The sequence below is a fragment of the Electrophorus electricus genome, chromosome 18 (assembly GCF_041902795.1).
Source record: "Electrophorus electricus isolate QZ-2024a chromosome 18, ASM4190279v1, whole genome shotgun sequence".
Taxonomy (NCBI): Eukaryota; Metazoa; Chordata; class Actinopteri; order Gymnotiformes; family Gymnotidae; genus Electrophorus; species Electrophorus electricus.
The window spans coordinates 6,498,489-6,521,401 of record NC_137514.1 but is presented as its reverse complement, the minus strand read 5'-3'; the positions used below and the strand labels follow the sequence as shown (position 1 = coordinate 6,521,401).

The 22,913-nt window shown below is 41.0% G+C and overlaps 3 protein-coding genes across 4 annotated transcripts; 1 reads left to right on the top strand and 2 right to left on the bottom strand.

Moving 5' to 3' along the window:
* Positions 1–1,180: 1,180 nt before the first annotated feature.
* tspan34a (tetraspanin 34a) lies at positions 1,181–7,923 on the top strand. The gene is made up of 8 exons (XM_027022320.3): positions 1,181–1,273; positions 3,659–3,774; positions 4,737–4,952; positions 5,323–5,397; positions 5,633–5,740; positions 5,913–6,050; positions 6,742–6,828; positions 7,027–7,923. The coding sequence occupies exons 2-8, from the start codon at positions 3,718–3,720 to the stop codon at positions 7,075–7,077; spliced, it is 732 nt and encodes a 243-aa protein (XP_026878121.2). The 5' UTR covers positions 1,181–1,273; positions 3,659–3,717; the 3' UTR covers positions 7,078–7,923.
* A 689-nt stretch (positions 7,924–8,612) lies between these two features.
* On the bottom strand, positions 8,613–15,956 carry best2 (bestrophin 2). Of its 2 annotated transcripts, XM_081701303.1 has the most exons (10): positions 15,128–15,956; positions 14,420–14,617; positions 14,223–14,317; positions 13,878–14,111; positions 13,563–13,717; positions 12,613–12,690; positions 12,215–12,367; positions 11,820–11,900; positions 11,398–11,552; positions 8,613–9,919 (listed from the first exon to the last, which is right to left on the bottom strand). In XM_081701303.1, exons 2-10 carry the CDS (start codon positions 14,569–14,571, stop codon positions 9,091–9,093), a joined length of 1,932 nt encoding a protein of 643 aa, XP_081557429.1. In that variant the 5' UTR covers positions 14,572–14,617; positions 15,128–15,956; the 3' UTR covers positions 8,613–9,090. The 2 variants fall into 2 exon arrangements, with proteins under 2 accessions (XP_081557429.1, XP_081557430.1); XM_081701304.1 differs by lacking the exon at positions 13,878–14,111 and having other exon boundaries at positions 14,420–15,956.
* A 792-nt stretch (positions 15,957–16,748) lies between these two features.
* Positions 16,749–22,812, bottom strand: get3 (guided entry of tail-anchored proteins factor 3, ATPase). Its single transcript, XM_027022300.3, has 7 exons — positions 22,297–22,812; positions 21,085–21,232; positions 20,510–20,658; positions 20,001–20,151; positions 19,698–19,805; positions 19,089–19,286; positions 16,749–18,925 (listed from the first exon to the last, which is right to left on the bottom strand). The coding sequence occupies exons 1-7, from the start codon at positions 22,437–22,439 to the stop codon at positions 18,797–18,799; spliced, it is 1,026 nt and encodes a 341-aa protein (XP_026878101.1). The 5' UTR covers positions 22,440–22,812; the 3' UTR covers positions 16,749–18,796.
* Between the last annotated feature and the right edge of the window lie 101 nt (positions 22,813–22,913).

The window sequence follows — 22,913 nt, the reverse complement described above, 5'->3', positions numbered from 1 at the left end:
GATTGTTTGCTTTTATTGACCTTTTATTATCATTTTTTATGTAGAAGCTATTTTTAAACCCCGATCCAGGGTATTGGTTATTGATGACTTCCAGTAACACTCAACTTCAGAGTGAAAGTTTAAAGTTTAAACTGTTTGACATCCTGCATCTTTTTGGTTAGAGATGGGTTTTACTAGGGTGAATGTCCATTTTAGCAAAGAAATGTGTGTGTGTGTATCAAATCAAAATCAAATCAAATATGGCTTATTTGTCTTACGCGCCTTCATAGCAGGTGCTATGCACAACTGCAGTGAAATGAAATGCAATGACAGACTGAATGAGTGAACGGACAGTGTGGAAATATAACCGTGTAGAGAGGGAGGGAGCGCAGGAACAAGGGCACATGGAAATACGAATGTGAGCGCACACTGTGTAGGCCAGTGTGAGGAGTCACCAGGGCTGACGATTGACAGCTGTCCCACTGCGGAAACCTGCAGTCCTGTAGAGCAGCAGAAACTCTGCACTGCACTTTTAATTTTTGCTTGTTTTTTTGTTTTTTTTTGTTTTTCGTATTTATGGCCTTATTGTTTTTTAATTATTTCTATGAGTGCATTTACTTTAGAAAATTAGAAACAAGGCCCGAAATAAAATAGCTACTTCTACACCCACAGACCACAGATGACAAACCCATGTGAGGAGATACAAGGGGAAATACACCACCCACCAGCAAAAAGTTTCTGTGGTCATTTCAGTTAGACAACTTAATTCCTTCAGATTCTTGACTTTGAGTGGTATCATATTATTTATGGATGCACTAAGTACATGTGATGGGAAACTACTTGATGATGTATACTGGCATTAACTTCATGGCATACACTTTAATGCTTTTGTCCTTGACTTTCCAGATAGTAAACCATAAAATGTGGAAAATTGGTGTTCCATAATTTGACGTAAAACAAGGTTAAATAACACGTGAGGCTGAGCTAGTTATCTGCTGTGGTTGTGACATCATATACCTTCTACCTCTGTAAACAAATGGCTGTGAGCCCATAGGCTATTTTACTTTAGAACAGGTAAAATGATTGGTTAGCTTTGATGATTCATCACCTTGTGTTTTGACATCTGCTTTCTGAAGTGGACTTTGACCAAAAGTGCATTGGGTGAAAAAAGAGCATTCTGTTCAAGGCCCGCCTCCCACAGTAACCAATGGCCATAAAACCACCACACAGACTTTCTCATACACAAAGTTTCATATACATCTCAGACTGCGTAAGGGCGCTCATCTGTGGACAGGTAAGATTCATGCTTGCCCACTCTAATCACTGAAAAAAACATGTTGACCGTTGTGTGGTTCAACACTGAAACATCAAATAGGCAAATTTAGACTGCTCTAATGATCTCAAACACAATCTAGTCTCCAATGTAAATGTAGCATTTACCTCAAAGAAAGAACCTTTCTCATCACACAGATAACAATCCAGGCTTTGTACAAGTAATATGACTATTTATTTATTTGTTTTAGTTCTTAACATCATGGTTAGAACTTCATTCTAATATGCATTGTTTTAATTCTCCCATATGTTCTACAATTCAACCAGAATTTTTTCTCTCTCTCTCCATGTAAGCTTTTGTGTGCATGTTTATTTTTTAACTTTGTAGTTTTAGTTGTGAATGGTGCTGTTTAGAACTTCATAAATAGCATGCATTTCACTATTTGTGTTAGTGAATATGACTTTAACTGAATCTACGGAAATGCTGTCTGCGTGCCCCCCCCCCCCCCCTCTCTCTCTCTCTCTCTCTCTCTCTCTCTCTCTCTCTCGCATTTTCAACAGCACTAATCATTTACCAAACTTTTATTTAATTGCTGTTATTAAGAAGTTCTGGCTGTGTCACCCTAAACCACTTTCTGTTATCAACCCAAGCAATCAGATTTCAATTTATATTAGTGTTGCAGAACTAGAGTACAAGTCTGGAATTGCTCTTTCTGGAAAACCTGAATGTTTATATCACACTTTCTCAACAATCACAGAGCTATTTGTTTGGTGAAGGTACACAGGCCACACTAAGATAAGAAGTCAAATAAACGATGTTCAACACAAGTAGTCTTTTTAACTGATTTGGCACCAGAATGGGCAGTAGCACAGCTCCGTATTAAACCCAGAGCAGGCCTCGCTTTGTACAGCACTCACCTCACACAAGACAATCACAGCTAATCCCTCTCAGAGCGCATTTGGAGCGCCCACGATTTTCACTCCATTGAGGAAATGCAGACATGCATAAAACATCAGAAAGGTTTTTGTATCCTTTCTGTTTGATAGACTAAAAAGCTTGAAAAATCTTATATGGTAAAGGCAGTTTCTGGGGCCCTTCGCTTAGTCTGGGCACCTGGTTGACAGTGGCTTACCTTAGTCCACTTCCTGTTCAGCAGTCTTGTTCTGTACGTCAAGTACAGTCATATGGACGCTTTACAAGTGTTTACACGTGGTTCCTTTTCCCAGAACAGGAAGCTGCAATGCAACACGCATTTCCTCCTATTGGTGAATGGTCTCAAAGTCCACCAGCTCTTTTTGGTTGGTGGGATATGTTGGCAAATGCATCCAGGGCTTTTCTGCTATGGTTCATGACAGAAGACAGTCCAGAAGAGCAATAAGGAAGTGAAAAGGAACTCGTTAAAGAATAACACCAGAGGATGCACACTCAACAAGTCTGTCACAGTTTATTGGGTTAGATGTTACTGTATAAGAGTTCAGCTACTTCTGAGGATAAGTCACCCCCAGGTGAACAATCTGGGTTCATCTCTCCCCTCAACCACCCTGAGCCAATATAACAAAAGCAGCAAGGCTGATCTCGGATCAGTATGACGATAGCAGTAGTTATAACGATGCACACTGCCTGGTCATGTGTTGCTGATCTGGACTGGGTTAAAAGCCTATGTGATAAGATACTCTTAAACAATGAACTGCACAGACTCAGTGCAGAGTCATTGATTGTTATTGATTTATTCTTGGTGTGAAGTAAGAGGTGAAGGTTGAAAATGGCCACCTGCTCCTTTTTTTTACATTAAATGTTAGTTAAATGTAAGCTCACATAGAAATGAGTTGTACAGTACAATGTTTGTTGTGGGAAGGGGCTCCCTACTGATAGCACGAAGAGGGAGACAGAGCACTGTTGGCCAGATACTACTGCAGCTGACGGCATTCTGTCTGTCAGAGAATATGCTACGTGGTACCTACACTATTACAATACTGCACTAATTACACTACTGCAAGAAGAAAAAAAATAATAAGACATGAATGATTAAACTAAGTTTAGAGCATGTAGAAAAGAAAGTCAAAAACTAAAGTTAACTCACTGGTTCGGGAGCGCACATATAGCTCGATGCTGAAATGAATGTGTGTGTGTGTGTGTGTGTGCCTGAAAACATGCCTTCTGGGGAGTCACAGTGCAGTGCATCATGCTGGATTTGTCAACAAGATGAAGCGGTCAGCTCTGCACACTAAAGACTAGTGGCTCATGATTTGCATAACCACACATACATAAGAGCTCACTACCAAATATTCTGTGTTTAAACCATTATAGATAGTGTGAGCTCATAGTCCACGCTGCTCAGGGTGACCATGGGAATGCTGTATGTTTCATGCTACAGATTGTCTGTTTGACACTACTTTTATTTTTTAGGACTAACCCCCCCCAAAAAAACAAACCAAAAACCCAAAACAAAACAAAAGGCTGCCAAGATGTGCTGCTCGGGATTCCTGAAAATCATTATGTTCGTCTTCAATGGCGTGATCTTCGTAAGCTAGCTCTTCTTTCTTTAAACTGTATTTACAGATTGCGGATAGAGTTGATGGTTGATTCTGACAGAATCTTGATGGCAATTATAGGTCCAGTTTATGGAGTAGTAGATTTCATCATGTCCATTTTAGGTCAGTCACTGTGTACTTAAACGCATGATGCGTAATATTTCGCTGGGCCTCTTATGATATGCCTATTATTTGATTATAAGAGAAGTTGGCTAACACTTCTCGTCGGGCGTGTCAGTGTGAAATATGTGACTGTAATGTGTCCTTGAATTTGAGAAAGGTGCTGAATAAATGTAACATAATAATAATAATACAAATCAAAGGTCAGAGTCTTTTAATAGACCCTAAAGGTCATATGTGACATACTATCTGACCTGAGACCAACTGTGGTGTTGGTTCAAAGTAGAACCAACGAAAGGGTAACTGATCAGAGAACAGTGGAAAGAGGGTAATGTCTGTCACCGACCCATGCAAATTGGGCACCATAACTGCTTATCTCTGGGAAATTGTGATAGTGTATCACATGCATACCTTGTGATTTTACTAAAGACTTAAAGTGACTCACCTGTGTGCGTGTGTTTAAAAAAAAAAAAAAAAAAAAAAAATTCAAATATCATTTGCTCTGTAGAACCTTCCAGAAGAGAAATTTTCAGGAAGAAATAGTTTCATTTACAGTTAGAAATGTACGTGTCTGGTCTGACGCCTTCCTTGAGAGATTCATAGGGTGAAACTGGGCATGATTTTTTAAATTGTGTTTACTCTGCTGTCAGTCAACTTAGCACCAGCTTTCTGGAGCTCTGTGTACACTATTAAAGTTGCGTTGAGGCTGTACAAGTTTTTAAGATAATATGGTTTCATACATGTAGGTGGCAACCCCCCCCCCCCAACTCAACAGTCTCTTTTTTTGTGTCTTGCCCTTTTATATTCCTTTTCGGTCCCATGTTCACCCCCAGTTGGCAGGGGCTGTAGTCTTGGCCGTGGGGATCTGGGTGTCGGTGGACAGCAGCTCTCTGCTGGGCGTGTTATCTCACATTCCCGACGCTCCTCCTGAGTTAGCGCAGCTGGCTAACGTGGGCTACCTGCTGATCGCGGTCGGCACCGTCCTCGCCCTCATGGGCTTCCTGGGCTGCTGTGGAGCAGTCACCGAGAACAAGTGCATGCTCCTCATGGTGAGTGACCCTGACCTTTGAGACTGACGGCCACTTCTTGAAGCCATGTAAGCAAGAATGCATTGTGAGATGGTGCTTTATATTAGTTAATACTGGACAAAATGGTATGTATTGTGTCGGCCTGGGAGTTTTAAAGTTCTGTCCTGGGTAAGTTGTTCTTAAAGGTGTAGTGTCATTCAGGAATCATAACAGTGCTAATATTGGAGCCCTTAGCACTACGCACGTTAGCAATCGCTACTATCATTCACTAATAAATTTAAAAAAAATTTTGCTGAAGATTTCTGAACCTCTTGAATGTTTCTCAAGCTGAAATTAAAAACAGAACACCTGTTCTCTACTTCATGTGTCACTTCTTTTGCCTTATCTGTAGTTCTTCATCATTGTGCTCATCATCTTCATTGCTGAGGTGGCTGGGGCCATCGTCATCCTCGTGTTTCAACCCTTGGTAAGATCAAAAACCTTAAAACAGCAATAAAAGCCCTGCGTAATATAAGAGTTTAAAAGAGTTTATAGGAGCACTTCCATGGACCTTGAGCTCTGGTCTGAATCACTTGGCTCTTTCTCCTTGGGGCTTCTTTCTCCCTGAACAATGAACAAAGTGCGCCCTCTACTGGCTGGAGACACAAACAAACGATAAACATAAAGATTGATCACATCAAGCCTCCCTCTCCCTTCCTCAGGTAAAGGAACTGTTGGTGAAAGTGAATGAGAAATTTGTTGTAACCATCCAGAAAAACTATGGAAAAGATGCTGGATTCACAACCGTGATGAATGAAACTATGACTCAGGTACATAATATAATATAATATAATATAATATAATATAATATAATATAATATAATATAATATAATATACCTTTGTATTATATGATTCATATCATATCAAATCACATACAAATCACAAGATATTCTTGCTGGTATTTTTCACATGAATAAATGTAGATATTTGTGTCATTTTAGCTGAAATGCTGTGGATTTAACAACTACACCGACTTCACTGGATCTCCTTTTGTAACAGATACCAACAATTACCCAGAGTCCTGCTGCTTTAAAAGTCTCACAATTTGCAATCTGAATGCAGCAGAGGCATCAGCAGAGGTGACAATCTCAGTCTTAATGATCACAGTCTGATCTTAAGTAGAGTCAGATAAGTAGCTGATGATTTAGATGTGGGTTGGAGCTGTGAAATCTGTATATGTAGGTTCAGTGGCAGTTTTTAGCTGTATGCAAATCATGCAAACGCATTGGGCCCCAGAGATCAGGGAATCCCTAGCCACTAGAGATTGGATGCAAAAAACACATTCATTCTTTCATTGTTCAACATCAAAGAGATACCATAACATGCTAGTTAGCTGATCAGAACTCTTAAAGATTCTCTTAAATCATCTCTCGTATCCCAGCGACGGCCATAAAAGAAAGAGAATTAAGAAAAAGAAACCAGGACGGTTTAGTTCTGACTGCAGTAAGGAGATACTTAAAGATTGTACGGGGTGGGTAAATATTGTATTTTACTGTCTTTGATTAGAGCCCCCAGACATAACTTTGGGGCCCCATAAATGCCCAATCTGCAGCTGTGTAGGTTTATAAAGAAACAGTAGCTTGGTCATGAAGGACCTCTGTCTGAAACATCCTACATCCTGTTCTATCTTTACAGTACTCTGCATATTCCTTGGAATCTTCATACATACATACATATATATATATATATATATATATATATATATATATATATATATAACGTTTTGTCTGAAATTTTACTTTCCGTCCTGCTGCGTCCTTCTCTGCACAGGTGGGCTGTTTTAACGCTCTGGTGACACTCATAGAAGACAATGCTTCCATACTGGGGGGTGTGGCCCTTGGCATTGCTGCCCTGGAGGTATCAGACTTGAACTTTTGACTTTAGATAACCCAGTAGGCAGAACTGGAGTCTGAAGCTGAAGTCCTCCAGCCACCAAGTTAACATACATCATAGAACTACAGTTGTGTCTGACATTCAGCACCTCACTTGAAACTGTTCCCTTTTGTGCTCTTCTAATTCTAATTCTTGCCTTGCTGTTTGTCTGTCATTCCTCAGATTGCCGCGATGGTCGTCTCCATGGTCCTGTATAACAATGTGGGCAAATAACATCAAGCACATTGTCCCTAAATGCCTAGTACTTCACCCACCACTAGTAACTGAAATGTATTTTATCTGATCATTCCTAATAGGATAACAACTTCTGTGACCTAGTAGGAATTACTTATCCCAATCTCATTTACAGTGCAGTAATAGAGGCACAAAATTCGTTTTCCTCGTCTTCCTCACCAGTGTGAGCCACACTCACTCCATTCCTCTCTCGTCCCAAATTCACCCCAGAAACATGCACTTCATGTGGTGTCTAGCTGCTGTTTTCAAACAGTAGCAAAACAGTATAACAGCAAAACACATTCAGTCATTACTGTCCCATCAGTCTTCCAGTATGTTAAAGAAACTGGATATCTGGAAAACGATAACTGTAGTTTTCCTCTGGAAGTTCAAATAAATTGGCCACCCCTTGATATTTAGTGTTTAGTAGGTCAACAAATCTGCAGATGCTTTAGACATGAACTGCATGAATTAAAGTTCTTTCTGTGCAGCTTCAGTGTTGAAGAACTAGAGAGTGGAGATAAGGGGCTATGTGCAGTACTTGCAGAGCAAGTCCAATTCATTTCTTTTTATTTGCATGTAAACGTCTTCTAAATATTTTTGCATTGTTTTGTGTCACTGTTGTAATAAAATTTTTTATTTGTGCAAAGGTAAATTAAACATTGTGATTTTTTCAAAGAACAGGTTGTCTTTCACGCAGATGTTTGTTTCACATAGCTAACCGGTAGGTGGGTGGGTGGTGGTTGGGCATTGTACTGAGGCCCAGGGCACAGGGGGTCCACAGTGTCTGGAACTCCTAAAATTTCTGTCATGCTCCCATTGAGTCAACACTTATGCTATGCATCTGTTCTTCATGAAAGGGTCTTTAATGTAACAACATATCTCACCAGCCAGGCTAATGTATATTCAACTATCCTGCCATAAATGTCCTTTTTATTCATAAATATGTCTCATCCATGGTAGACACACCGATAAAGGTTTTTAAACTGATCTTTGAAATATGATATATGCATTATTTATAACTTTAAAATAGTAAAGCATTAATTCCATTACAATATATCAAAATATGTATTTTATTAATTTGTTTTATTATCTGTTGTAGTCCAGGTAGGTAGTCTAGTGTAAACATTTGATTAAAGGAACAATAAGTCATTATTTTCCACAGATTCTTCTTCAGATTATCAAACTATCACAACACTAACACCTAGTAGTCTGGATGTGTCAGAGATTCTGTACTAAATGCATTTTAAGCATGGTCACCTCCATATGGGGGACCATAAGGTGGTTCATTTGAGGACTACAAAGTAAACTGATTCTTCATCTTGTTTAGCTGCACTTTAGCTATTATTTTTACATATATATATATATATATATATATATATATATATATATATATATATATATATATATATATATATATACACACACACACACACACACATATTATATATATATATATATATATATATATATATATATATATATATATATATATATATATATATATATATAGAGAGAGAGAGAGAGAGAGAGAGAGAGAGAGAGAGAGAGAGAGAGAGTTATATAAAGTTACACGGTAGTTGCTAATTTCTTTTCTAAAGTTTTATATCAGTCCCAGCTCTACCACTCTTACCGCTCAAAGGCTTTGCAAACGTTCATGGTGACAGGTTTGGCTGGATACTTTCATAATGAAGGTTAGAGTACATGTAGGTCCTTCACTTGCCCATATATTTTTGTAATTGACAAACATCCGAGTGTAATTTAGTTTTACTAAATATAGACTGGCATCTTGCTAAGTTCCTACAAATATATATAAATACTGGGGCAAAGCTGAATTAAAAACATTTTTATTTTTGGACAAAATACTAACTGGTTGAACTTTAGTTTTGTTAATGTGTTTTTAGTCCTATCTCATGTCAATCTGTCATATTCTAGCTCACTTACCTACCTATTCAGCTCATCATTATCTTGATAGCTATCTGAGTGTTTAACTTAGAGCCAAGAGGCCAAAGGTTACTCAATTTCTTCCTTAGTCTTTTTAGCCAACCCAATAACCTCTGGACCCATACTGACACTTCTCCGGCACTGTGTGTGTTCTGCAGATAGCAAGGGCCATTTTGGATCAGGAAATGAAGGAACGTCACAACTTGGAACCGAGCCAGATGGCGCTTTGCCATTGGTTGACTGAGGGGTCATGATCTTTGCCTGGTCTCTGATTGGTTGGAAGGAGAAGTCTGGTATGGAGTGCTTGGTGGCGATGGTATAGGAGATTCGAGGCTTCATTATGCCCAGTGCGAGAGCACTCGAGCAGACAGCTTTAGGTTGTTCACATACCCTGTCCTGCTTTGGCCTCAAAGGTACTTGAGTTAAAGGTGGTATTTTTAGCAGTGATTCACTCTCCTCTTTATCCTCTCTCTCCATCTGCTTCTGTGAACTCTTTGCTCCATCAGTCTCTCCACTCTCAACTCTTGCTTGACTCTCTGTGAACTCCAGTGCAGAGAGCAGAGTGCACGTGTTGATGGTTCCTCCACAGCTGCAGGTGGTGCTGTGAGTGTGATGTTCTGAGCCTGGCAGCGGTAATTCTCTTCCCCCTCTCCATCCCATGCATCCATCTCCCTCCTTCTCCCTGCCTGAGTAGGAGGGGTCAGAGGTGGCAGAATGTGTCAGTTGTGGCAGCTGAGCAGAGGTTTTGTGAGAAGCTCCACCCACAAAGCCTGTGGGAGAGGGGGTGGAGCCAAGGAGTCGGTCAAAGCAAGTAAGATTGTGATTCTGAGTCATAGATTCTTCGGTATTCTCGGCAATTTCCTCCAGGGGCTGGAAGTGCATCTCTTCTTTGGGAATTCTGAATTTAGATGGAAAAAGCAGTGTTATATAAATATGACAAAACCCAGTAAAACAACAACAGCAAAAACACTGTTCAGAGTTTTGGAGTTTCAGAGTTACTGTTACTGCAAGCATGCCAAAAACTAGCCTGTCCAATTATACTAGCTCCTAATTGGGGTTTGAAGCCATAATGCTATTCAGTAAAGTCTTTACCCAGCAGGTGGCGCTGGTTACCAACTGCAACTCACTGAGACAGTATAGCTACAGATGCAAGGATTGAGGCTGGAAGCACAGAGTTTTTGGGTCACTTTTTCAGCCATGGAAACTGTTTTTCCTTTAATGCAGATAAACTCCTTTAGTAGAGGACTTCAACAATACAAAAATTATCATGTCTTCCGATAAATTAATGAGGATTATTTAACATGAGTGAATGCTCCTTAGGAGCCAATTTACTGTTTAGTTAAATTTTAAAAATCTTTTTGTTTGACCACATGGGGGCTTTTGCAGGCTCCAAAGTACCAGCAGGAATTAGGTATGGTTGGTTTAGGAAGTCAACATTTAGCCCATAGAATTTAGACCACTTGTTAACCAGCGCCACCCGCTGGGTAAAGACTTTACTGAATAGCATTATGGTTTCATGGCCCAATTAGGAGATAGTATCATTGGTCCATGATCTCCCCATGTCTGCATGGGTTTCCTTGGAGATCTGCGGTTTCCTCTCACAGTACAAAAAAACATTAGCTTAGGTTGATTGGATACTCTAAATTGTCCTGTATGAATGTGAATTGTGTACATATATATAGTACAGAGTTGTTTTTGTGTGTGTGTGTTTGTGTGTGTGTGTGTGTGTGTGTGTGTGTGTATGCGTGTGTGAATGATTCTTGGTCCAGTGATGTCCAGGGGACTGTGGTTTCTGATGGAGAGCATGGCGTGTGCAAATTGGCTGCTTCTTCTCGTTGGCGTGTGAATGATTTCATTGTTAAAGCAGATATCCGTCTGTAAAGCATTCTTGGGTTTGAGAAAGGCGCTATATAAATAGTGACTAATAATAATACTAATGATATTGATCACTGCATGGATTGGTTTAAGCAGGAAGTTTGTTCACTGTTATGGAGTATGCCTAGACAAAAATAAAACAGATTGACATATTTTGTGATTCTTCTCTAGCTTGTAACAATGAGTCCAAATACAGCCATAGCCAACCTATATCATTGTAGTAGACTTACTTGTTTTTTAACGCAGCTTCATAGGAAAGGCAATACATGTTTAATGAAGTGCTCCATTAAGTCTCTCTGACTATATGTTTCAAGATTATGGGTGTTTGTTCAATCCACCTCTTCATCAACCAACCTGATCTCATAAAGAGATCATGGGGATATTTTTCACTGACTGCCATAAATGTGGTTAAAGGAAAAGCTATAACCACTAAACATATTTAGTCCCATAGTTCCAACCTCAACAACTTGCATTCCCTTGTGTTTGTGAATGGAGACTCACGCCATGTCGAAGGTGGAGCCCTGGAAAGAGGGTTTGCGCAGTACAAACAGCGTGGCAGCAGTGTAGGGTGGCCGAGGGTTCGAATTGTTCCAGTAACGATCGCGCTCCATCACAGGGAGATCCCCGTACATCTCATCCACTGCCATCATGGAGACCTGTAGGGAGCAAAATAACATACACACACATGCACACATACACACCAGGATAGTGCAAACTAACGAAATATAAGAGTATGCATTTGGAAGTTATAGAACACAAAATGTAGAATATTCCTTTGGGAGTCAGTTATTTATATGTGAACTAATTATTAAAAATAAAATAAAGAAAGAAAGAAATACACTCATGCAAAAAAGAGTTTGTTTTGTTGGGAATATATGAGTGAGTGAGTGAATGAATGAATGAAAGAATGAATGAATGTTTACCTGGAAGTTTCTGTCTATAAGCCAATTGGACTCAAAGTCATCATCATCCTCACCAAATGGGTTGATCAACTGCTCAGCCACCTGTTTATTAACGTTAACCCACAACTGTCAACATTCAATATACAAATCAATATTAAAAAACATGCATGCTAATCAAAAATATATGAATAAATAAAGTAACATAACTGTATTATTAACATTATTATTAATTACATTTGTATAGCGCCTTTCTCAGACTTAAGGATGCTTTACAGACAGATATAAGCTTTTACAAACACACACACACACCAAAGAAATATATATGAAAATTGTAATTTAATTATTAACACACAGTTAAATATCTGAATAATAAGGGCAAGAGTAAAGAATGAAATGAAGAAGTCATTTGTACTGACCTTCAGCCAGCCAGCGTAGAAGAAGAACTGGAGCAGGGTGAAGACAGGGACATACAAGTCAAGGTCGTGACCCGGATAACCCTGGCCAGGGTCCAGAAACTGACGCCCAATGAGGCACACCAGGAAGAAGCTGTACACGGCCAGCGTGACCACCTGAAGGGGCATGGAGGACAGTTCACCGGCTTTTTTGTTAACATTTGACATTGCCCCTTTTGAAAACATCCAAACTGCTTATCTCGCACTTATCCATCATTAAACGTCAATTAAATGTTAAATGCTGGTTTCATTGTTTCTGCTGGTTTCTAAGCACATAGATCTAAGCACTTAAAAAGATATTGCACCCATCACTCACCCATCACTCACACACACACACACACACACACACACACTTTTCTCACCTGCGTGTAGACCAGAGGCACACTGATCATGTCATAGTGGAAAAGCAGGCTGCATTTCCCTCTGAAATCATTCAACTCCTAGAAAATATGAGAGAAACGAAAACACTTTTTTGGTGTCTGCATGCATGATTTGGACGCCACTACCTTAGTCAGCTAGTAATACTTGTTCATTTCATTAAGCTATTTAATTAAAGGTATTCTGCTATAAACTCTTTTTACTTTTGTCATAAATGTACATATCTTGTACATATTCTTGACATAATTAAATTTCTCAATTTTTTAATGGAATGATCTTAGCAGAAATAAGATATGTGATCCAAATAAAATGACCCATCCTGTTCCTTAGTTAACAATATATTTTCAGTACAAACAATATGCATCATGCACTACATGTGAAGCAAATCACAACTTTTAAAAATACTGCAACAAATATAAACACCACACAGGCATCCTGCTATTATGCATCAGTGTTTCATGACCAAGGATGGCCTGTTTGGCTAATTCTCTCACCCTTTGGTCTCTGTCAGTCAAGGCTGTGTGACACTTTTACCCGAAACGTTCAGGAAGTCAACGTGTGCACATACGTTGCGCCTCTTTTACACACCCGAGGGGGCGATGCTGCCAGTCCTTGTGTTTGTTATTTATTTTAGGAGGTTTGTTTTGTTTTTATTAGAGTTAAGGTCAGGGGTCACTTCTGAGGGTTAGTTAACTTTTTTTTTTTTTACTCTTTGTTGGCGTCATCCACATCCTCTTCTATACATCTCTACATTTATCATCAAAGGTTGCAGCTTTACCCTCCTTATATATATATATATATATATATATAATTCAATTAGTGTATTCACTTAGTGAGCTAGAACTAAGTATAAGTAATAATATTTATATATGTATATTCTAGTCAGATAATCTAGACAAATTCTATAAATGAGTTGTTTTGAATGGTCGATTACCTCCAACAGCAGTTTATAAGTATTATCGTCTTTAATTCTGCCTTCCAGTCGAGCCTCTGCGGCTAAATTGGTGAACCACACACACGGGATCCAGTATTTATTGTAGGGAGAGTGCAGACCCTCAAACTTCTTCCTCTCTTCACGTGTCATAAAACCTATACGCAGAGAGAGAGAGAGAGAGAGAGAGAGAGAGAGAGAGAGAGAGAGAGAGAGAAAGTTTCAACATCCCCATGGCAGGGGAAACATGCGCCTTTCAGTGTTAAACTCGCGCGTAGCTACAAAACCCTTCGCGGGGGCCGATTTTTAAAGAATTACCTGCTTCCACCACATGGTCCATTGTGGGGAAGCGCTTGAAAACGGCGGTGCTCACGGAGCGCAGGATGAGGATGGCGGACAGACTAGCGTATCGCATCAGCGTGCGCCGCAGTAACCTGCCGCGCTCATCCGCGCCTTGTAAGCCCCCCGACAGCGTGCACATAATTGTGTCCGGGAGAGGGATGGAAGTGTACTGATCCCACCAGCGGGTTACTATCAGGGTAACGTAGAATCCTGTGGAAATGAAGACGTGATGCCAAATGGGTGCAGAAACTACAGCACACCATTAAGTTGCTATAAGAATTTTAACAGTGGCCAATAATTGTTTGTTATATTTAGGCCTACCTAACACGAAAGACATCGGAATGAGGCTGGCGTAATGGTTGCAGTAAATTGAGAGTCTTTCAAAGTATCTCTTTTGTTCTTCTAAAAGACAGAACCTGGAAAGAAACATGAACACACGATGCATGCAGCAAATTTAGCTCTGGAGCTAGTCTACAATTCATTTTAGGCCCATAAAAATAAGAAACTTAATCACTCGCCTGTATGTAATGCTGATGGCGGTGTACATGGCGAAAAAAGCCAAAAACTCCTTATACAAAACTTTATAAATACTTCCTTTCCACGCGAGGAGCAGCTTTGAGAAGCCACAGAAGCGCGCGTTGGCCACTCTCGCGGTATACGTCACCGTCATGACGCACAAATAATGTTCAGATTCAGAAGCGTGAACTGAAAATAAACTGGCAAACAACAAGCACAAGGCATGTCTGAAAGCACGCCACAGGATTACTTTTTTTCTTCTAAACTATGGAATAACGTTCCTGAACATATCAGGAATGCAGCTCTAGGTGTTTTTAAATCCAGATCAAGAATTACTTTTGTTTTTGACATGGTCTGTATGTAATTTATCAAATTTAAAATTTTGGTGGGGTTGTATTTTTATCATTTTTTTATATATCATTTCACTTTATATTTCATTTGTAATAATTTCATTAATATACTTCACAATCCAAAGTTTTCTTATGTTAATCACGTAAACGTCAAGATTGTTATTACCTTTCTAATTTCTGTAAATAGGTATACAGATTAACCTGACTGCATGAATATGCTTAGGGTCCGCGCGTGAGAGTTTAGAAAACGGTTTAACTAATTACTTTCAATAGGCACACTTAGACACTAGATAATCAATAAATTAAGTGTATTTTAAATGTTACTAAACAAATCTCGTTATCGAGGTGGAGAATCCTTACCTTTTGCAACACAACCTTTTCAACAACAGGACGTTTAAGGTTAAATATCTACAGTAAATCTTCCACAGAGTGACAGTGAGATTCTAACGTAGTTAAATTTATCCATCGGCTTTTATTGCTTGACTTTGTACTGGTAACTGAACCCAAAATCAAACGCGCCGCCTCCTCCTCTTCAGTAAGAGAGAGGATTACAAGTAAATGAATCCCCGGCCGTCCTGAGACCTCTTTCGGTACATTGCACGGTCTGAAGGTTATGAGCACATTTTAAGTTACAGCCCCGGGATGAATGCGCACAGCGGGGTGGAGAAAGCTCGTTAGCGCACGCTCCCGCTGCGACAACCGCGCGCTTCAGCGCGCTGATGAACTGAAAGCGACGGGCCAGTTGTCAGTTGCCCCGACGTCGTACAACTTAATAAGACGGTGGATATGTTTTGTGTGTTAAATACAGCCTAATGCAGAATGTGGACGTTTCAAGTGTTTTACTTAATCTCAAGTTGTGGCCGCCTGCTGAGAAACCTTGCCCCTGGAGCGGCGCGACGGGGATCCTAGTTTGCATGTATTATGGACAAGGAGCAGATGCAGGTCGCCACAGCGGTCGTTTCGCATCACTCAAACTAAGGAATACACTGATTTTTTCCTGCCAAACGCCCCGTGTAACACAAGAAAGCCCTTTGTGATTCGCGTGAGGGATGAAAGAATTTCAATTCAATTTCGTTGGACCGGGTCGCGCGGAGGACTTGTATAGGGTTTGTGTCCTGGACTAACTCCCGGTTTCCTACGCACGCAGTTAAAGCGCGCGGGTGATCAGCTCCCACCCCGCACAATGCATCGCATGTCAAACTGGGAGCAGTTTGATCTCAGACTGAGTTTATTCAGGGTGGATGCTCATTAAGTTTTTTGCAGAGGTTAAGGTACAAGCAATCAGACACGCAACCTCTAGTCATGCATAAAACTGGTGATAAGGTCACAAACAGAATAAAACCTTTTATTTGAAAATGCTTATATTTGAGCACAGTCTACCGTTTTTATTAAAATTAAAGAAGAAAAAAAATCCACAACTGTAAAACATTAAAATGAATACCCAAAAAGGTAAAATATGCTAACTCTTCCCCAAAAAACTAATGGAAGCTAGTGTGGTAAGCAGCTTAGTCACTAACCATGTCTCGGGCCCCAAGCCAGTCTACATTTACTGTCAATTCCCAGCACACCTGGGCCAGGTAATGAAGAGTTCCTTAGGCCTGAACAAAAACAACAGAATTGGCTGAGGCTTCCTGACGTCTTGACATCTGCTTAAAGTAAATGCAAGGGAAGGCAACGTGTAAACAAAATAATTCCAGTTCAGGAGAATGGGTGTGTTAGAGGCCACAGAACACAACAGTGTAAGCAGACCACACACACACTTACTTCAGTATTAGACATGACAAGTAGTAATGAGAGAAAGTGGCTTGGAAAGTTTAACGTATGAAAAAGGCAGATACAGTGAGAGGTGCGCATGTGTGTGAGAAAAAGGCAGCTAGTGAGGTGTGTGTGTGTGTGTGTGTGTGTGTGTGTGTGTGTGTGTGTGTGTGTGTGTGTGTGTGTGTGTGTGTGTGTGTAAGAAGCAGCAATAAAAACAAAGGAAAACAGAACATACTAGTTTATTATACGCTCAGAGAAATCCTGCTATCAAACTAAACGAAACAGAAATAATCTCCACATTCACCCAATTTCCACACACATCAACTGACTGCAATAATTAGTGAGAAATTTCTCACTGTAAATAAAGGGACAAAAAAAGGATGAAAAGCTGCCCTTCAAAATGTGTAAAAGCAAGTACAGGATGAGAATTGTGAAAGGACGCACTGCATCATTGTAGACCCACCCATTTCACACGACAGCTGTACCATCCAATCCCCACATGTTAAATCTTCTCTGATGTTGTCACCAATCAGAAGGGGTTGCAACGTCACGTTCCCGAGATCATCAAGCTCTTGGGATTTTTTTAGCACATCACTGAGATGCACAATTTAAAACAAATGTCAAAACGTAGTGTCTGAATCTTAAGAGACAACAAGAAGAATGTGATGTCTCGTGGCCCTCTTTAAGCAGAACTGTTCAAGTCCAGGTTACATTTGTAAACTGGTAAATATACGTGTGCCTGCATGCTTGAATTAGCAAATCCAGTGAGCTGGAACAAAATCTTGGGGAAGACTTCATTTCTGTACATAAATCATTCACCTCCGAGTAAACAAGCAGGCACACACACACAGACACCCCATCTGTCTCAGGCACACATTCACACACAGGGTGTGTGTGTGGGTGTATGTGTGTGAGAGAGAGAGAGATGTTTCAATGCTTCATTTTCCCTCATCAGTATGGGACTCACTGAACCCCAGGAGCTCATTACAATGCAGCAAGTGCTGGAGTGAGGCTGTCATTCTGCAGTTTGCAGAAGCCAGAGACCAGCACCGTTTGTTAACTTCCAGTTTTTCCTCTCTCTGTAATTTCTTCTCTCAAACACAGAATACTGGTCTGGGGGAAATGTTCCTCACCCTAGTCTTCAGTACGAATGTGACCGTTCCATAGTTGTTCCCTATCCAAGTTCCCAACACAGTGGGCTAGAGTGAGACTGGAGTGAGAAACACTAGTTGAGAAACACCTCCTATGCTTGGGATTTAATTGACAAGGTGAACCAGGTTTGTTGGAGCAAAGAAACCAAGCGGTGCTGGACTCTGGTTCCCTTGGATTCCAGCTGTGCACACCTTTGGATGCACTGTGGACTCTGCACCCCTTACGCTCCCCACAGACCTTCTGAAGGTCACGAGGTCTGACACTATTGAGTTTGGGTTCTCTCACTGCTTGACCAGCTCACAAGCCCAAACAGCATGCCAAAAACAAACCCATTCTCAGGAGCCCAGCACAGGCCTACAATCCTTAGTCCACCCTGCAAGGCTGCGGAAACACTGTTTGTGGTTCGAACAAGTAACAAAGATGGAACAGAGCAAAAACGTGGACTGGATTGGACTTGTGTCCCTGCTGGAAACTGCAATGATCATTGGATCATTGGATGTCATTGGATCATAGCAGGTGCAGTCTAGATTTACACTGGTATATTAAGAACACTGGTCTCTCTCAGGTTCAGTAGATCAAACACATCAGAGGCAGAAGAGGCTTGTTCCACCATCTTTAAAGTAGTTTTTATAGTATTATACACAAACACACATGCACAAGTGCCCATCACACAATAAAATAACTATTAACAATTCCTGAATGAAGAAAGAGAAATGGGGCACTAATTGGTGCAACGGAACAATTACTGGCTGTGACTAGTAAGTGATGAGTAAGTGAACTAGCGAATAGCACTGGTTCTTTATGGGAGATATGGAGAAGAGACTGAACAGAAACCAAAGAGAAAGAGCAAGGGAGAGAGTGCTGCTGTTTTCTTTAGTGTTGATTGCCTGTATCAGGCCATCAGGCTTTCATCAGTCATTCCAGGTGTGAGGAGGAGGATGGTAATATCAGTGAAGATGGTGTGCAACTGTGGATTCTGAGGGGACTAATGCACCAGAGAGCAGTGTCAAAAATGTGTGTGCAAAAGTGTGTGTGAGTAAGAGTGAGAGAGAGTGAGAGTGTGTGTGTGTGTGTGTGTGTGTGTGAGAGAGAGAGTGAGAGAGAAAGAGACATTAGGAGTCACTTGTTGGGGGGGTTGTAGGGCTCCAGGAGCTGTTTGGAGAACGTGTTGACCTTGTCTGCTCCTCGCACCTCGTGAGGCAGGAGAGGCAGTTTCACTATGTGGAAATCTTCATACAGATCCTCCATCTGAAACACACACATTTAACAGTATCAAGAGAGACTGATTACTGTCAATCACTTTACCAGAGGACATCTTCATATTTCCAAAACAAAAACACCACATCAAAAAACCATACTTCTCTTTACTACACATGCATGTGCACATATGCCTGTAGCCCCACCCACACACCTGGTCCAGGTATTTGGACTGGATCTTATGTCTGGCCTCGCACATCTTGCAGGGCCTCTCAGGGTCGGGAAAAACAAGCTGGTTGACAATGATGTTGTGTGTGTCAATGCGGCACTTGGCGAGCTCCTGGATCAGCCGCTCCGTTTCGTACAGGGACAGGAACTCGGCAATGCACACGCAGATAAACGTCGTCTGCTCCTAATCTCACACACACACACAAACACACAGCCCATCACTCAGGGCCTAACCAGTTTCACAAAGCTATACGGGCCATAGTCTGAGGACACTTAAGCCCACTGCAACAAACAGACATAAGACAGCCATGTTTTTTGGCAGTTTTCAAGATCTTAACATATCAAAGAGTCACCAGTTATTTTGAAATGCACTGCACATAAAATATTTGAAACGATTACAAAAAAATATTAAATTATATAGAATTTTATAGCTGCCAATCAAAGGAGTTTTTTTTTCTTCAACACTAATCAGTCTGTCTATAAAAATCAACTCCACAATGAAATTACAGTGTAACCAAATGTCCTTGCAGAACCTACTACAAAATAAATCATGACTAGCTCTGCATTAGAATTGTGAGGCCGTGACATGACTTACCGGATCTTTAAACTGCTCGCTGACTGAGCGAATAACAGGAAGAGTCTCTTCTAGTTTAGATGCCAGCTGGTCTGCATTCATATCTCCTAGCCCGAGCATGTTGCACATCTAAAGGGATACGGATCCAATTAGACTACATTCCCCACAATGCAATGCTCAAGATGACAGCACTTCCATGCACAAGTAAGCTGTTCTAAGATCGACACACATTTTGCTAATATTACTGCCTCCTATGTTTCGCCTCTGCATGTACTTTCACATCCTTTGAATGTAGAACACATCCCAGCATGCAGTGTGCCAGACCTGCGAGATGAAGGGGCTGATCTGGTTCTTGATCTGCATGAGGCGGCCAAGGCCGCGCTCCACTATTGTCGGGAAGTTGAGCAGACGCAGCGTGTGACCCGTGGGGGCCGTGTCAAACACCACCACAGAGAAATTCATCCCTTTCACTAACCTGTGTAGCAGAGCGAGACGGCAAGGTTACAGCAGGTACACAGTGCTCCCAACACACACACACACACACACACACACACACCTCAAAAGGCAGTTGCTGAAAGGACAGATACCGAGAGAAAGACAGACAAACAGCAGTAATGGCCTGGATGTGTCACACGGTAATTGTCATGAGGGTCTCAAGACTGTATATGCTGCCATCTAGTGGTCCATAAGTGACTACATTTTATGAACTGGAGTTTTAATAGATTTTACCAATTTTAAGAGAACCACTTGTTTCTTAAAATGAAGAGAAAAAAAAACACATCTGACATGCTCCTTGCTAAAGGAATGAGTGACTGGTTGCCAAGGTGTCTGACCTCATGACCTCTGCGTAGCTCATGGCTTCATCTATGCCAGGAAAGGCACTCATGGCCTCTTGCATCATCTTCTTGCCCATAGAGAGCATGTTGTCCTCTTCAAAAAACTCGTCCGGCAGTTCTGCCACCCCCAGACTAGGGTCAATCTCCTACTCAGACGGACAGAGAGGGAATGAGCAGGAATAACACTAAAGCGCACAATGCAGGGCTGCTCCAGGGTGAGGCACCGTTTTGACCAGCCCCTGCTTTCAGACACAGCTCATCATTTGATATTCAGCTTTCTGACTCCTAAAATTGGAGTAGTTCAGTAGATTTTACAAATCGGATAAAACATGACCGGCTTGTTTCTTGCTGCCACACCAGATAACACTCAGGTCATTAGCACTGATGAAGAGCATGAACGCGAGCCATCATACACACATCCAATCAGCAATAAAAACAAACCAAACATTACAAACAGACAGAGCTGGACACTGTGACTACCGTCTTCTTATCGTAGGCCTCCATTTTGCTTCTAGTTTTAAACATACATACAGCATAAGCTTAAAATCTAAACTAACAGGGCCCAAACTGACCATGGCGAAGAGGTTGTCATAGCCCTTCACTTTGGTGGGAACCTTGGAGAACTTCTGGTCAAAGGCGTCAGAGATGTTGTGTGCTGGGTCAGTGGAGATGATGAGGACACTCTCCCTCACAGCAGCCAGCTGGACAGCCAGGCTACAACTGCAAGAGCGTGAGAGGCACTTATAATGTAGAGCATACTTGGTATAAACTTTAAATAAACCCTGCTCTGTTCTGCCATGTTCCGAAAACGCTCCCATGTTGCTAGTAAACTTAAAATGGCAGCACGTTTGGTTTCCTTGCAAGTGACTCACACATATCTATACTCAAGTCCTTTCATTACGGATGTCCATCGGCCTGGCGCATTGCACACGAGCGCTTACACACCGTAGCCCGTCTGTTGCCATATACAATTAGCCACCATTTACCGCAAAGGCAGACGTCGAGTGAATATTATTAGAGTGGCGGACCTTGCTCAAGCCAACTTTAACGAGGACATCGTAGTGGGACGAATTTGAGCGCCAGTGCTACTGCTGGACTGAGAATACACCCAGCCATCAACGGGTCTGTGGTCAGAAAGTCAACATTGACGACAGTGTAGAGGACAGCCAACACGGATGGGCTACACAGTCTGTACGCCTGTAAAGTGTACTTAGAAGGTATGCCTTTCCAATAGTTATTTGTGAAGACCTGTTACCAACACATTAGACTTAACAAAGAGTAAACGCCCAGTTGTTAATATAGCCAGCTAGCAAACTATTACTCCAGTGGTTTCATTGTCTGCTAACGCTTACGAAAATGTCGAATGTATTAGCTGGTTAGCTAAAAGCTACCATTAGCTGGCTGCTTAGCTAGTATGCAGTGAAGTAAAACCAACATAGCTGTGAACTATTACAAAAATGGCTTTACCGACACAGAAAACGCTCCCGTGAAAATATCGGTTTATTCGTTGAATACCTTTTATCAAATTATTTACATAGTGTTATTAATTAATTGACATGCAAAATATGTTCAACACATTTTCGGTTATTTCAAATCCAAATGACTTCTTACACACATTTGTCACAAAGTGTGTTGCTGTGACACAATCCAGTTGGCAATGCAGAAATGTAAGATAAGATAAGCTAAACTAACGTTAGCTAGCTTGACAGGCATGATGGCTAAGCTAATGCTAGCGTTTATGTTCAGCCGGCTAGCATGTCTCAAACACATTCGCGCTGAATTACCTGCAAGTTGTTTTGCCCACGCCACCTTTACCTCCTACAAAAATCCATTTCAGAGATTTTTGTTCTATGATATTTTTTAACGTCGGCTCTAAAGGTTCTATATCGGGTGCATCTTCAAATTCGTCTTCCAATGAAGCTGCCATCTTGTACACAAGTCACTTGGAATGTACCAAGATAGACGCCCGCGGGTCCGCGAACGACGACATATTGGCTCCAACCAAGAGAACAGCAAGTTGTACAGTCTTAGAGCCAAAATGGCGCCCATACAGTGGCGTTGTTACAGCAACTCTCTGACGTCACCTTCGAGGCCTTGGTGGACTGAACCAAATCGTTGAAGACAAAACTGCACGAGAATATTCCAGAACATAACTGGCTTCGTCCTAATTACTTTCTCCATATTCTATCATCCAAAAGTACATTCACAGATGCCAGTAAATAGTATCATCAACGTATAACATGCACAAACAAATGAAATATCTAAATGAATTTGCCATTTATTACTAGGCTATTTGCCGTACTCCTAAAAGACGTACCGTCATTTTGTGCACGCAGAAAAGGCACAGGAATTTAAATTACAAACGTACAGCTGTTAGATGGCACCAGTCAACCACCTCAAA

Coding starts and splice junctions, on each gene's coding strand:
- best2 (XM_081701303.1), bottom strand. CDS start 14,571: ATGACGGTGACGTATACCGCGAGAGTGGCCAACGCGCGCTTCTGTGGC. Junction 11,553..11,819: donor TTATAGACAGAAACTTCCAG/GTAAACATTCAT, acceptor TGCTCCCTACAG/GTCTCCATGATGGCAGTGGA. Junction 9,920..11,397: donor GGCTCCACCTTCGACATGGC/GTGAGTCTCCAT, acceptor ATCTAAATTCAG/AATTCCCAAAGAAGAGATGC.
- tspan34a (XM_027022320.3), top strand. CDS start 3,718: ATGTGCTGCTCGGGATTCCTGAAAATCATTATGTTCGTCTTCAATGGC. Junction 5,398..5,632: donor TCCTCGTGTTTCAACCCTTG/GTAAGATCAAAA, acceptor TCCCTTCCTCAG/GTAAAGGAACTGTTGGTGAA. Junction 5,741..5,912: donor TGAATGAAACTATGACTCAG/GTACATAATATA, acceptor GTGTCATTTTAG/CTGAAATGCTGTGGATTTAA.
- get3 (XM_027022300.3), bottom strand. CDS start 22,439: ATGGCAGCTTCATTGGAAGACGAATTTGAAGATGCACCCGATATAGAA. Junction 19,806..20,000: donor TCAGCCCCTTCATCTCGCAG/GTCTGGCACACT, acceptor GTATCCCTTTAG/ATGTGCAACATGCTCGGGCT. Junction 19,287..19,697: donor GCGAGCAGTTTAAAGATCCG/GTAAGTCATGTC, acceptor GTGTGAGATTAG/GAGCAGACGACGTTTATCTG.